Genomic DNA, 13,410 nt, shown 5'->3' on the forward strand with positions numbered 1-13,410 from the left:
ACATTTGCAAATAGATATGTGTTATAACTGCTTTTGAGCAGTGTGTACACAAGAGGCCAAAAGGCCATGCTCTGTGCTGCAGACCAATGAATCCATCTACTTCAAATCAATATTCACCATGAAGACATACTAAGCCCGTAAATACATTGTTGTACTTCTCTGGGACCTTCCACAGTCAGTGTTCTGTGACATACTACAAAGCTATTTTGGCATATTAAGGGTTTCTAGTCCAAGTTTTAGGCTTGCTCAGCTGAGATGCGTAGTTGTTAGCTGCTCCATATTTTCACTTATTAATGCACTGGGCTTAGAGTAATCTGTTTCGTCAGTATGAGTATGGTGCCATTACTTAGTCTCAAACTTATTTCTGAGGCTTCATTTTTAGATCACCACATTTAGCCACTTCACACAGATCTGAAAGTTATGACATTGCATGACACACTGGCATCCATCTGACATTTTATGTTAACTTGGTGTTTTCCTCCTGCACTCATTATTCCAACACTGACAGACCATTTGTCACCTCACAACCTAACTGAGTTGACCTGTTGCATGGTATAGAGTGATTTGTCACAATCTTCAGCTCATATCTCTTTGGAGTCCATCTACAGTTACTTGTTGGGTCTCCTCCAAGCCAAACACTTGTGTGCAAAATAATTAGCTTCTCACAGTGAGAATGTTCTTTCCCTTTTATTCCCTTTGCATGATGTCCTCTGCATTGTCTGAATCCTGAGCTTTGTCCGTGATATTTTTGCCATATCAATCTGGAATGTCTTTTAGCTGAACACAAAGCCTGGTTTGTCATTCCATGATTACGCTGTAGTTGCTGATTTGCAATTTCTGCACTTCGCACATCAAATGCTTTCCTGTGAATGTGTTTCAGCTTTCTCATTACAAGTGTTCTCACTGCAGGACTTCATATCCCTAATACAAATCCTGTCTTTAATTAGATCATCTTCAGTTGCTCAAAATCATAGAATTAGGTAATTTTCATGCAGACATTTTAAAGAACAAAGAAAATTTACAGCCCAGGAACAGGCCCTTCGGCCCTCCAAGACTGAGCCAATCCAAATCCTCTGACTAAACCTGTCGCCCAATTTCTAAGCATCTGTATCCCTCTACTCCCCACCTACTCATGCATCTGTCCAGATGCATCTTAAATGAATCTACCGTGCCTGCCTCTACTACCTCTGCTGGCAACGCGTTCCAGACACTCACCACCCTCTGTGTAAAGTACTTGCCCCGTGTATCTCCCTTAAACTTTGCACCTCTAACCTTGAAAGCGTAACCTCTCGATATTGAATCCTTCACCTTGGGAAAAAGCTTATCTCTACCTACCCTATCTATAACCTTCAGGATTTTGTAGACCTCAATCATGTTCCCCCCTTCATCTCCTTTTTTCTAATGAAAACAAACCTCACTGACTCAACCTCTTTTCATAGCTAGCACCTTCCAAACCAGGCAACATCCTCATACACCTTCTCTGCACCCACTCCATAGCGTACATATTCTTTTGGTTATGTGGCGACCAGAACTGCGCACAGTATTCTAAATGCAGCCAAACCAATGCCGTATACAATTTTAACATGACCTGCCAGCTCTTGTACTCAATACCCCGTCCGATGAAGGCAAGCATACCATTTGCTTTTTTGACCACTCTATCCACCTGTGCAGCAACCTTCAGGGTACAATGGTCCTGAAAGCCCAGATCTCTCTGCTCATAAACTTTTCCCAAGGCTCTCCCATTTACAGCATAATTCACTCTAGAATTAGATTTTACAAAATGCATCACCTCACATTTGCCTGGACTGAACTCCATCTGCCACCTCTCCGCCCAACCCTCCAGTCTACCTATAGTTTCCTGTATTCTTTGACAGTCCCCTATGCTTTTTGCTACTCCAGCAATCTTTGTGTCATCTGCAAACTTGCTGATCATACCAGTGCCCTCTTCCAGATCATTTATGTAGATCACAAACAACAGAGGCCCCAGCACTGATCCCTGTGGAACTCCACTGGTCACATTTCTCCATTTTGAGACACTCCCTTCAACTACTACTCTCTGTTTGCTGTTGATCAACCAGTTCTTTATTCACCTAGCTAGAACACCCTGCACACCATGTGACTTCACTTTCTCCATTAGTTTACCATGGGGAATCTTATCAAATGTCTTACGAAAGTCCATGTATATGACATCTAATGGATTCTTTCACCTTAGGCTGTCATATCAAACACACACAGCTCATAACTTACATTCACTTAGAGTTCAAGACATGTCTTTAAGACTTCCAAAATATCTGTTGCCCATGTTCTGATGGACATGGAAGGCTCCTTTGAGGCCAGTCCCCAAACACCTCCATCTACCAAGACCAGGGCCTCCAACCCTCCCTTTCTCCCTCTAACAACGCCCCCACCAGTACCCTTCCACTGACATTCTAATTTGTTTGGTTGAACTGGTCCTCATCCTTAATAATTTCTCCTTTGAATCCTCACTTCCTCCAGACGAAAGGGGTTGTCATGGGCACCCGCGTGGGCCCCAGCTATGCCTGTCTCTTTGTCGGCTACATGGAACAGTCCATCTTCCGCAGTTACTCCAGCACCACGCCCCATCTCTTCCTCTGCTACATTAATAACTGCATCGGCACTACCTTGTACTGCCACGAAGAGGTTGAACAGTTCATCAACTTCACCAACACATTCCACCCAGACTATAAGTTCACCTGGACCATCTCAGACACCTCCCTCCCCTTCCTGGGTCTCTCCATCTCCATCAACGGTGACCGATTCAACACTCTCATTTTCTACAAACCCAACGATTCCCACAGCTACCTGGATTACACCTCCTCCCACCCTGCCTCCTGTAAAAATGTTATCCTTTATTCCCAATTCCTCCACCTCCACTGCATCTGTCCCATGAGGGCCAGTTCCACCACAGACCAGATGGTCTCCTTCTTTAAAGACCACAATTTCCCCATCCACGCAGTTGAAGATGCCCTCCAGCGCATCTCATCACGTCCCGCACCTCCATCCTCAAACCCCACACCTCCAACCACACCATGAACAGAACCCTCCTGGTCCTCAACTTCCATCCCACCAACTTCTGTATATATTGCATCATCCACCAACATTTCTGCCACTTACAAATGGACCCGACTACCACAGATATATTGCCCTCCCCACTTCTATCTGCTTTCTGTAAAGACCGTTCCCTCCGTGACTACCTTGTCAGATCCATGCCCCCTCCCCCAACAATCCACCCTCCCTACCTAGTACCTTTTCCTGCCACCACAGGAATTTCAAAACTTGCGCCCACTCCTCCCCCCTCACCTCCATCCAAGGACCTAAAAGAGCCTTCCACACCTATCAAAGTTTCACCTGCACTTCCACATGTCACTTACTGTAGCCGTTGCTCCCGATGCGGTCTCCTTCACGTTGAGGAGATAGGACACCTTGCAGAGTGCTTCAGAGAACATCTCTAGGACACCTGCACCAACCAACTCCACCACCCCATGGCCGAACACTTCAACTCCTCCTCCCACTCCACCAAGGGCATGCAGGTCCTGGGCCTCCTCCATCGCCAAATGCCTGGAGGAAGAACACCTCATCTTCTGCCTCAGGACCCTCCAACCCTGTGGCATCAAGGTGGATTTCACCAATTTCCTCATTTCCCCTCCCCCTACCTTATCCCTGTTTCAAACTTTCAGCTCGGCACCGCCCTCATGACCTGCCCTACTTGTCCATCTTCCTTCCTACCTATCCACTCCACCCTCCCCACAGACCTATCACCATTACCCCACCTCCATCCATCTATCGCACTCTGAGCTACCTTCTCCCCAGCCCCACCCTCCTCCCATTTATTTCCCCCCACCGCCCACCACACACCCTCTCCCTCCCCCCAGCCTCTCAGTCTCATTCCTGACGAAGGGCTCTCACCCGAAATGTCTATTTTCCTCTTCCTCGGATGCTGCCTGTCCTGCTATGCTTTACTAGCACCACGCTCTCAACTCTAATCTCCAGCATCTGCAGTCCTCATTTTCATCTGAAGTGGAACTGAACCCAGTCTACACTATATCAAATTCCTTTAACAGCATCAATGTCACTCTGGGGTGTTAAATATACTTGTAAAATATGGACAAAAACTGCCCTGAATGACTCAGTTGATGCAAGAGGTACAGGTTATTCAACCACAGGTTGACAGCACAATCAAACACAAAGTCAACTTCATCCCGGTCCTCCAGATGACAAACTAAACGCGTGTAACAGAAAATTCTTCATGTTGCCCTAACTTAAACGTTTGGATTGCATCTCTGCTCTAAAATGCAAATTCACAAGGCATTTTATATGTTAAGAGTTTTGTTCCTTGTAAAGCTACAAAACCAATTGATAAAAAGTTCATTCGGGTTATACATGCAAATTGTGTGCATTCTCAATAAATATCCTTAATATTAATTAACGCAGTGTCGAGTAAACTTATCTCCTACATGAATGAGTAGTATTGCATATGTCCAGTATGTTTATGACCAGTAATCTGGCATTTGTGGGGCCACGGCGTGAATCCCTCAATTTCTGCACTTACCGAAGGTAGCCCAATGTGGTTTGGGAAGGAATAAAAAGTCTGTCTTTGTGGGTATCAGCATTGGCACAGCCATCTCTTCTGTTGTCCACCACTGGATTCTCCAGTTCCCTAAGAGTTACCCACAAATTACATTTTCAGAACTTTCTAACAAGTATGATATACAAGTACTCGTATTACAGATATGATTCTGACACTCTATATAGTGCAATTCATTAGTTTTAAATATATCATAAACTAACCAACCACTGTTATGCTATCCCCTCACTAGAAAACTACACAGCTATTCATTATAAATAAAATAGAAATGCTGGGCCTGGCAATGTGGCTGTACCAGCATGATGTGGGAGCTGGTGGACCCATTGTGTTTTGGAGTGACTGGATCTATAGCAAGTGTTGATTGCTTGAGGAACTCTGGCCCAGTGTTGATGAGCTGGAGTCCAATCTTTGAGCAAAGCAACACATCAGACAGGGGGAAAGAGTTATCTGGGCATTGTCTTTCAAAAAGCAGCCACATGCCTTTCATTAACAAACTTGAATTCATTCGGTGGTCAGGGACAGGAGGGCGTGACTACATGGGAAGCAGGCAGAGGGACCCAGGAGATGGCGCGGAAGGAGCCTTAGCCCTTAAGTTTCTCGAACAGGTTTGAGATTCTTGCTCCCTGTATGGAGACTACAGACGGCTGTAGGAAGAATGAGCAAACTGACCATTGCAATTGCGCCATTTAAGGGGGGGCAGAGAGAAGAAGAGAAATATAGTTGTGATTGAGGATAATATAATCAAGGAAAAGACACAGTTCTCAGTGCCCCAAGGACTGTGAGCTTGCAAGCTCTGTTTCCTGGGCTCAGGGTCTCTCATCTGGGCTGTAAAGGAACTTGGAGTGAGAGGGGAGAGATTCAATTGCCTTGGTCCACATTGGTACCAAATATATGGGCAGAAATAGGAAAGAGGTTCTGCAGAGGGAATATGAACAGTAGGGGCTAAATTAAAAAGCAGGACCAAAAACCCAATTATCTTTGAGCCAAGAGCAAATTCATTCAGGGTCTACAAGAATAAAGAGATATGCACATGGCTCGAAGATTGGTGCAGGTAAGCAGGTTCCAATTCATGGGATACTGGGAGAGGAGGGAGTTGTTCTGGTGGAATAGGCTCCACCCCAGTCATGCTGGGACCAGAGTCTTGGTGAAATGCAAAGCTAGGGCTGTGGACAGGGCTTTAAATTGAAAAGTCGGAGGAGATCACTTGCATGGGAAATTATGGAAAGAGTTAAAGGGTGGAGAGCTCAGCAGAGGTTATTGAAGTTTCCAGAACAAGTAAAAGGACAGAGCATATGGAAAGGGTCAGGAATCTAAAATCAGGCACAATAAATCAGGGGACAACTATGAGAAAGGGGGTTGGTGGGGGGGCGTCAATCCAGGACATTTTAAAAATTAAATCATAAGATGTGGGCTTCACTGACAGGGCCAGCATTTATTGCCTGGCCCTGATTGCTCAGAGGGCAGTAAAGAGGCAACCACATCGCTGTGGGTCTGGAGTCACACATAGGCCACACCAGGTTAGGATGGCAGTTTCCTTCCCTAAAGGTGAATATGTATTCTACTTGAATGCTCAGAGTGTACGGAACAAGATAAAAGAACTTGAAATTGGTGGGTATGTTGTTGTGAGTATCACAGAAACATGGCTTCAACAGGATCAGGCTGGGAACTAAATGTATAACAATTCAGGTCCTATCAAAACAACAGACAGATGAACAGAGTGGGCAGGCTTGCCTTGCTCGTAAGTAATGAAATTAAATCAATAGCATGAAGCAATACATGGTTGTAAGGTGGAGGTGAGAAACTGCAAAGCAAAAATGACCCTGATGAGAGTTATCTTCAGGCTTTCTAGCAGTAGTCAGCATGCTGGGAAGGAAATAAATCAGTAGAAAAGGCATGTTAGAAAAGATAAGCATCAATCATCGTGGGGGGGGGGTCTTCATTATGTAGGTGGACTGGAAAAATCAAGTTGGCAGCGGATTACAAGGAAATAAATTCAAGGAATGTCTATTAGATGATTCTTTGAAGCAGCTTGTGGATGCAGCCCACTAGGGAACAGGCGATTCTGGATTTGGCGATGCATAATGAGGCAGTTTGAGAGGGATAAGATGGAATCAGACGTAATGGCAATACAACTGAGTAAAGGTAACAATAAAGACATTAGCGAGGAGCTGGCAGGAGTCAATTGGAAGGGGAGCCTAACAGGAAAGAAGGTGAAGCAGAAATAGCAGGAGTTTCTGGGGATAGTTCAGGAAGCCCTGCAGAAATTCATCCTGAAGTCAAAGAAAAATACTTTATAGACTTCAGAATTAAACTTCAGAGCCACAGCAATGTGGTTGGCTCTCAACTTCCCTCTGGAGTGGCCTTGCAAGACATTCAATTGTATCAATAACCACAAAATCTCAATAAAGAAATGAAACTGGGCGGACAACCTGGCAATGACACAGGCTTCGGAAAAGACAAAGAAAGAAACAGCTCATCAATTCTGCAAACTCAATCTTACTAACATCTGGGAGCCAATGCCAAAACTGGGAGAATGGCCTCACGGACGAGTCAAGCAACAGCCCTGAGTATGACGATACTCATAGAAGCATACTTTAAGGACAATATCCCAGACATCACCATCACCATTCATGGATACGTCCTGCCCCACCGGCAGGACAGACCCAGCAAAAGTGGTTGCAAAAGTGGTACACAGTTAGTCAAGAGTGGCCCTGTGAGTTCTCAACACTGACACCAGATCCAATGAAGTCTCATGGTTTCAGGCTAAACCAAGGCAAGGAAATCCCCATGTACTGTCCGACCTCAGCAGATGAATCAGCACTCCTCCACATTGAACAATACTTAGATGAAGCACTGAAGGTGGCAAGTGCAAAATGTATTCTGGTGGGGGATTTCAATGTCCACCATCAAGAGTGGCTCAGCAGCAGCACTACAGACTGAGATAGCCAGGTCCTAAAGGACATAGTTGCTCGACTGGGTCTATGTCAAGTGGTAAGGGATCCAACAAAACAGAAAAACAAACCTGGCCTCAGCTTTACAATCTGCCAGAGGCATCTATTCATGACAGTGTTGGTAAGAAAGATCACTACACAGTCCAATTGGAGACAAAGTCCCACCTTCCCATTGAGAATAATCTCCATGATGTTGTGAGTCACTATCACCATACTAAATGGGACATACTAATAGCAAGCCAAGACTAGGCATCCATATGTGTTGTAGTAAAAAGTGAGATCTGCAGATGCTGGAGATCAGAGCTGAAAATGTGTTGCTGGTTAAAGCACAGCAGGTCAGGCAGCATCCAAGGAACAGGAAATTCGACGTTTCGGGCCAGAGCCCTTCATCAGGAATGAGGAGAGTGTGCCAGGCAGGCTAAGATAAAAGGTAGGGAGGAGGGACTTGGGGGAGGGGCGATGGAGATGTGATAGGCGGAAGGAGGTCAAGGTGAGGGTGATAGGCCGGGGTGGAGTTGGGGCGGAGAGGTCAGGAAGAAGATTGCAGGTTAGGAGGGCGGTGCTGAGTTCGAGGGAATCGACTGAGACAAGGTGGGGGGTGGGGAAATGAGGAAACTTGAGAAATCTGAGTTCATCCCTTGTGGTTGGAGGGTTCCCAGGCGGAAGATGAGGCGCTCTTCCTCCAACCATCGTGTTGTTATGTTCTGGCGATGGAGGAGTCCAAGGACCTGCATGTCCTCGGTGGAGTGGGAGAGAGAGTTAAAGTGTTGAGCCACGGGGTGGTTGGGTTGGTTGGTCCGGGCGTCCATATGTGTTGTAACTATCACCAACAGAATTGTACTCCAGCACAATATGCAACCTCATGCCCTGCCATATTCTCCACTCCACCAGAGTCATCAAGTCAGGCGGTCAATCCTGGTTCAACGGAGTGTGCAGGAGGGCATTCCAGGAGCAGCACTGAGCGTACGTAACAACAAGGCATCAACCTTGTGAAGCTCCAACAACTCTGCACACACAAAGCAGGAGAAATCCAACCCAGGAAATTACTGCCCCGTCAGTCTACAGTTGATTTTCAGTAAAGCAATGGAAGGTGTCATCAGGATTGTTATCAAACAATGTCTGCGAGTAATAACCTACTCAGTGAGTTTCAGCTTGGTTACTTGCCAGGGCCTCTCAGCCCCTGACGTCATTACAGCCTTGGTCCAAATGTGGACAAAACAGCTGAATTCCAGAAGTGAGGTGAGAGTGACAGCACATGGCGTCATGGCCGCATCAAACCAAGTGTGGCATCAAGGAGCCTCAGCAAAACTGAAATCAATGGGTATCAGAGGACAAACTCTCTGCTGGTTGGAGTCATACCTGACACATAGGAAGATGTTGTGGTGGTTAGAGGTCACTCATATCAGCTTCAAGATATCCCTGCAGAAGGTCTTCAGGGTAGAAGGCCCAACCACCTTCAGCTGCTTCATCCATGACCTTCCTCCCATCATTCAGGTCAGATGTGAGAATGTTTGCCAATGATGCACAGTGTTCAGCACCATTCGTGTCTTCTCAGATACCTAAGCAGTCGGTTCTCAAATGCAAACAAGATCTGGACAATATCCACGCTTGGACTGACAAGTGGCAAGTCACATTCACGCCACACAAATCCCAGGCAATGACCATCTTCAACAACTGACAATTGAACCAAGACACTTTGACATTTAATGATGTTATCATCACTGAATGCCCCAACTATCAACATCCTTGGGGTTATCATTGATGACCAAACTCAAGTGGTCTTGCCACATATACACCTGGCTACAACAGCAGGTCAGAGACTAGAAATACTGAAGTAAGGACATCATGACTCCCTAAAGCCTGTCTATCATCTACAAGGCACAAGTCAGGAGTGTGACAGAATACTCCCCATTTGCCTGGATGTCTGCAGCTCGAACTGCATTCAATAAGTGTGACACCATCAGGGATATAGCGGCCCACTTGATTGGCACCACATTGACATGCATCCACTCCTTCACAGCAATGTATATTATCACTGGGTACACTGCAGAAATTCACATAAGATCCTTCGAGAGCACCTTTCAAACCCATGACCACTTCCATGGAAAGACAAGGGCGGCAGATACATGGGAGCCCCATCACCAGGTGCAAGCTCCCTCCATGCCAGTCACTATTCTGACTTGGAAATATATTGCTGATCCTTCACTGTCACTGGGGCAAAATCCAGGAATTCCCTTCCAAAGGATCACTGTAGATTAACCACTGTAGACTGCAGTGGTTAAAGAATGATGTGGAGTTGCCAGGGGTGTTGTGTGATTTTTAACTCCATGGTTAAAGAAGGTAACTCACCCCCACCTTCTCAAGGCTACATAGAGACAGGTAATAAATGCTGGCTAGCCAGCAACACCCACATCCCAGGAATATAAAGGGGAGGCTTTTAAAAACCAGCAGAGATAATTTAAAAAAGCATTAAGTGGGGGAGAAGATAAAATATAAGGGTAAGCTAGCTGGCAATACAAAATAAGATTGCAAGAGTTTTTTTTAGATATTTAGAACAGACAAGAGTAGACATTGGAGTCCTGGAAAGTGAGGGTGGAGAACAAAGAAATGGCAGAGAAACTGAATGCATACTTTGCAGAAGTTTTCATAGTGGAAGACACCAGCAGCACACCAGAACTTCAAGATAGTCAAATGTAGAGATGAGTGCAGTGGCCATCTAAGGAGAATGTGCTAGAGAAGCTGAAGGGTCTGAAGGTGGATAAATCACCTGGACCACACAGACTGCCACAGCAGACTGAAGGAGATAGCCAAGCTGATGGCAAAGTTATAAGTGGTAATCTTTCAGGAATTACTGGAGTCAAGGAGGTTCTCAGAGGACTGAAAAATGTCCAATGTTGCACCTCTGTTGAAGAAGGGAGAGATTCAGAAGACAGGATAGCACAGGCCAGTTAGTCTGACCTCAGTTGTTGCTAAGTTTTTACCATGCAATATTAAGGATGAGATTGCTTGGAAGTGGATGGTAAAATAGAGCTGAGTCAGCATGGCTTTATCAAGAGGAGGTTACGACTGACAAATCTGTACCAATTCTTTGAGGAAGTAACAAGTGAGTTGGACAAAGGAAAGCCAGTGAAAATTATCTACTTGGATTTCCAGAAGACCTCAGACAGGTGCTGCACAGGACATCTTTGGGGCAAGGTAGTGGCATGAATAGGGGACTGGCACTAGGCAGAGAGTGGGGATGAAGGAGTCTTTTTCAGGATGGCAGCCCCTCACTGGTCGAGTTCTGCTGGAGTCAGTGTTGGGAATCACAACTCTATTAATACGTTAGCGATCTAACCGAACGCAGAGAGGCCATTTTTGCCAAGTTTGCAGATGACACAAAGATAGGTGGGAAGACAGATAGTGTTGAGGAAGCAGGGAAGCTTCAGATGAATGTGGACAGACTAGGACAGTGAGAAAAGAAGTAGTGGGTGGATTACAATGTTGGAAAGTGTGAGGTTATGCACTTTGGCGGGACACATACTTTTTTCTAAATGGGGAAAGGATTTGGAAATCTGAAGGGCAACGGGACTTGGGAGTCCTAGTTCAGGCTTCTCTAATGCTTAATATTGGCATTTGGGAAGGCAAATGAAGTGCTAGCATTCATTTCAAGAAGGCCAGAGTACAAGAATATAGATGTACTGCTGAGGCAGTATAAGACTCTGGTCAGACTGCATTGAAAAAATTGCCACCAGTTTTGTGCCCTGCATTCAAGGAAGAATATGCTGAAGTTTGGGCCGGGGCGGGGGGGGGAGGGGGTGGGGTTGTCCAGAGGAAGTTTACAAGAATGAACCCAGAGCTGAAAGTCTTATCTTATGAGAAGAAGTTGAGGACTCTGGGTCAATACTCATAATCAGACAGTCATAGAGATAAAAACGAGGTAAAAACAATGACTGTAGATGCTGGAAACCAGATTCTGGATCAGTGGTGCTGGAAGAGCACAGCAGTTCAAGCAGCATCCAACTGCTCGTTGGATGCTGCTTGGTGAAATTGACATTTCGGGCACAGAACAGAAACAGATCCTTCAGACCAACTGGTTCATACCAACCAGATATCATAAAAAAAACTAGTCTCACTTCTCAGTTGCCTGGATTTGATCCACATCACTAAGTCCTTCCTATTCAAGTATCCATCCGGATGCCTTTTAAATGTTGTAATGGTACCAGCCTCCACCACTTCCTCTGGCAACTCATTCCATACATACCACACTCTGCGTGAAAAAGTTGCCCCTTAGGGTCCCTTTTATATCTTTCTCTCTCATCTTAAACCTATGCCTTCCTGTTTGGGATGCCCCCCCCTCCCCCCCCCCCCCCCCCCACCCCAAACAACAAATCTATGAGTGATGTTCTCACTAATGAAATGCTACTGTCAAGTCAAAATAACACTCTGCCTACCACACAAATTGGTAATATGATAGGAGTTCCAGTGCTGGTGTAGTGCTAATATGTTGGCCATACATCCCAACAACTGACAGGCCATATCAAACAGCACGTCCCATTGACCATTTGTAGTTAGCAGCATGTCATTCTGCTCAACTAGACCATGCTTGCAACATTCAGAAAAGTATTCCCACCGTCAGATGTGATTCTGCTATTGGACATCATTTAGTAAATAATTCAAACTGTGCTAAGAGTTACTCCAGAAACCAATGTAGGTTCATCAGCAGAGATTGCAGAGACATGCATTTGCACATACTACAAGCTACTTACATATGTAGGACCCTGTTTTTGTAGGTAAAAAGGATTTCTAACATATGTTGCACTTTGCAAAATAAGTGGTCACAGAGACAGCCAAACTCTGCTGTTTCCCCATGGCAACACACTGACCAATCAGAACCTATTTGCCTGCTCTAAGAAATAAAATTGATCATTAGCTGTTCCTGCTGCATCTTCATGCCAAATGATGGCCCAATCAATCAGCACTTGCTTCTTATGCTGTATAAACTGGTGTCTCTCTCTTCACGTCTGCTTCTTGCATCCTACTTTTAATGAGTAAAAACAAAACTTTGACATTTTATATTCTTTGAGCAATGGTTTCAGATACAGTCAATGACACCTATAGCACAAAAAGGGTCCTTTAGCCACTCTGGTCAGAAACAACCGCCTAACCATTCTAAACCATTTTCCAGCACTTGGACCATAACCTTGTGCACCTTGGCATCACAAGGGCACATTAAAATATTTCTTAAATATTTTGAGGATCTTTGCCTCTACCATCCTTATAGGCAGTGAGTTCCAATTCCCACTCTCACAACTTTTCTAGACCTTCTGCCCCTTACATTAAATCTGTGCCCTCTGGATATCCAATATCAAGGGGAAAAGTTTCTTCCTGTCTACACTTGCTATGTCCCTGATTTTTATACATTTCAATTCTATTACCTCTACTTGAAGGAAAAAACATCCTGTCTGTCCAGTCTCCCTTTATAATAAACTCTCCAGCCCAGGATATAGCCTGTTAAATCTGTTCTGCAAGTTCTCCACTGCAATCATATCCCTCTTATAATGTGGATTCCAAACATAACATTCTAGCTGTGGCCTAACCAAAATTTTACACAATTTCAACATAATCTCTTGCTCTAAAACTCGATGCCTCAACTAATAAAGGTAAATATAATACATACCTCCTTAACCACTTAATCCACCTTAAGGGACCAACATACAGGCAGACCAAGATCCCTCTGATCTTCAGTATTTTCCAGAGTCCTACCATCCATCATGTACCTCTGTTGCCTTGTTCCCTCTGCCCAAGTGCAACAACTCACGTTTATCTAGATTGACGGATCACTGGCAAATGGAATTCAATCTGACTAGCCTG

At 45.0% G+C, this 13,410-nt stretch overlaps 1 protein-coding gene across 8 annotated transcripts in view; it reads right to left on the reverse strand.

The window, feature by feature from the left end:
• The window catches only part of LOC132818810 (CMP-N-acetylneuraminate-beta-1,4-galactoside alpha-2,3-sialyltransferase-like), a 598,325-nt gene that overhangs the window by 370,132 nt on the left and 214,783 nt on the right, over window positions 1-13,410 (reverse strand). For 7 of the 8 annotated variants that reach the window (XM_060829907.1, XM_060829905.1, XM_060829904.1 and 4 more), the window contains exon 4: window positions 4,571-4,678. The exons of the other annotated variant lie outside the window; for it this stretch is intronic. In XM_060829907.1, the coding sequence (XP_060685890.1) occupies window positions 4,571-4,678 (108 nt within the window). The remainder of the gene's footprint in view (window positions 1-4,570; window positions 4,679-13,410) is intronic. 8 annotated transcript variants of the gene reach the window in all.

This window comes from Hemiscyllium ocellatum, chromosome 9 (genome assembly GCF_020745735.1).
Source record: "Hemiscyllium ocellatum isolate sHemOce1 chromosome 9, sHemOce1.pat.X.cur, whole genome shotgun sequence".
NCBI classification, from domain to species: domain Eukaryota; kingdom Metazoa; phylum Chordata; class Chondrichthyes; order Orectolobiformes; family Hemiscylliidae; genus Hemiscyllium; species Hemiscyllium ocellatum.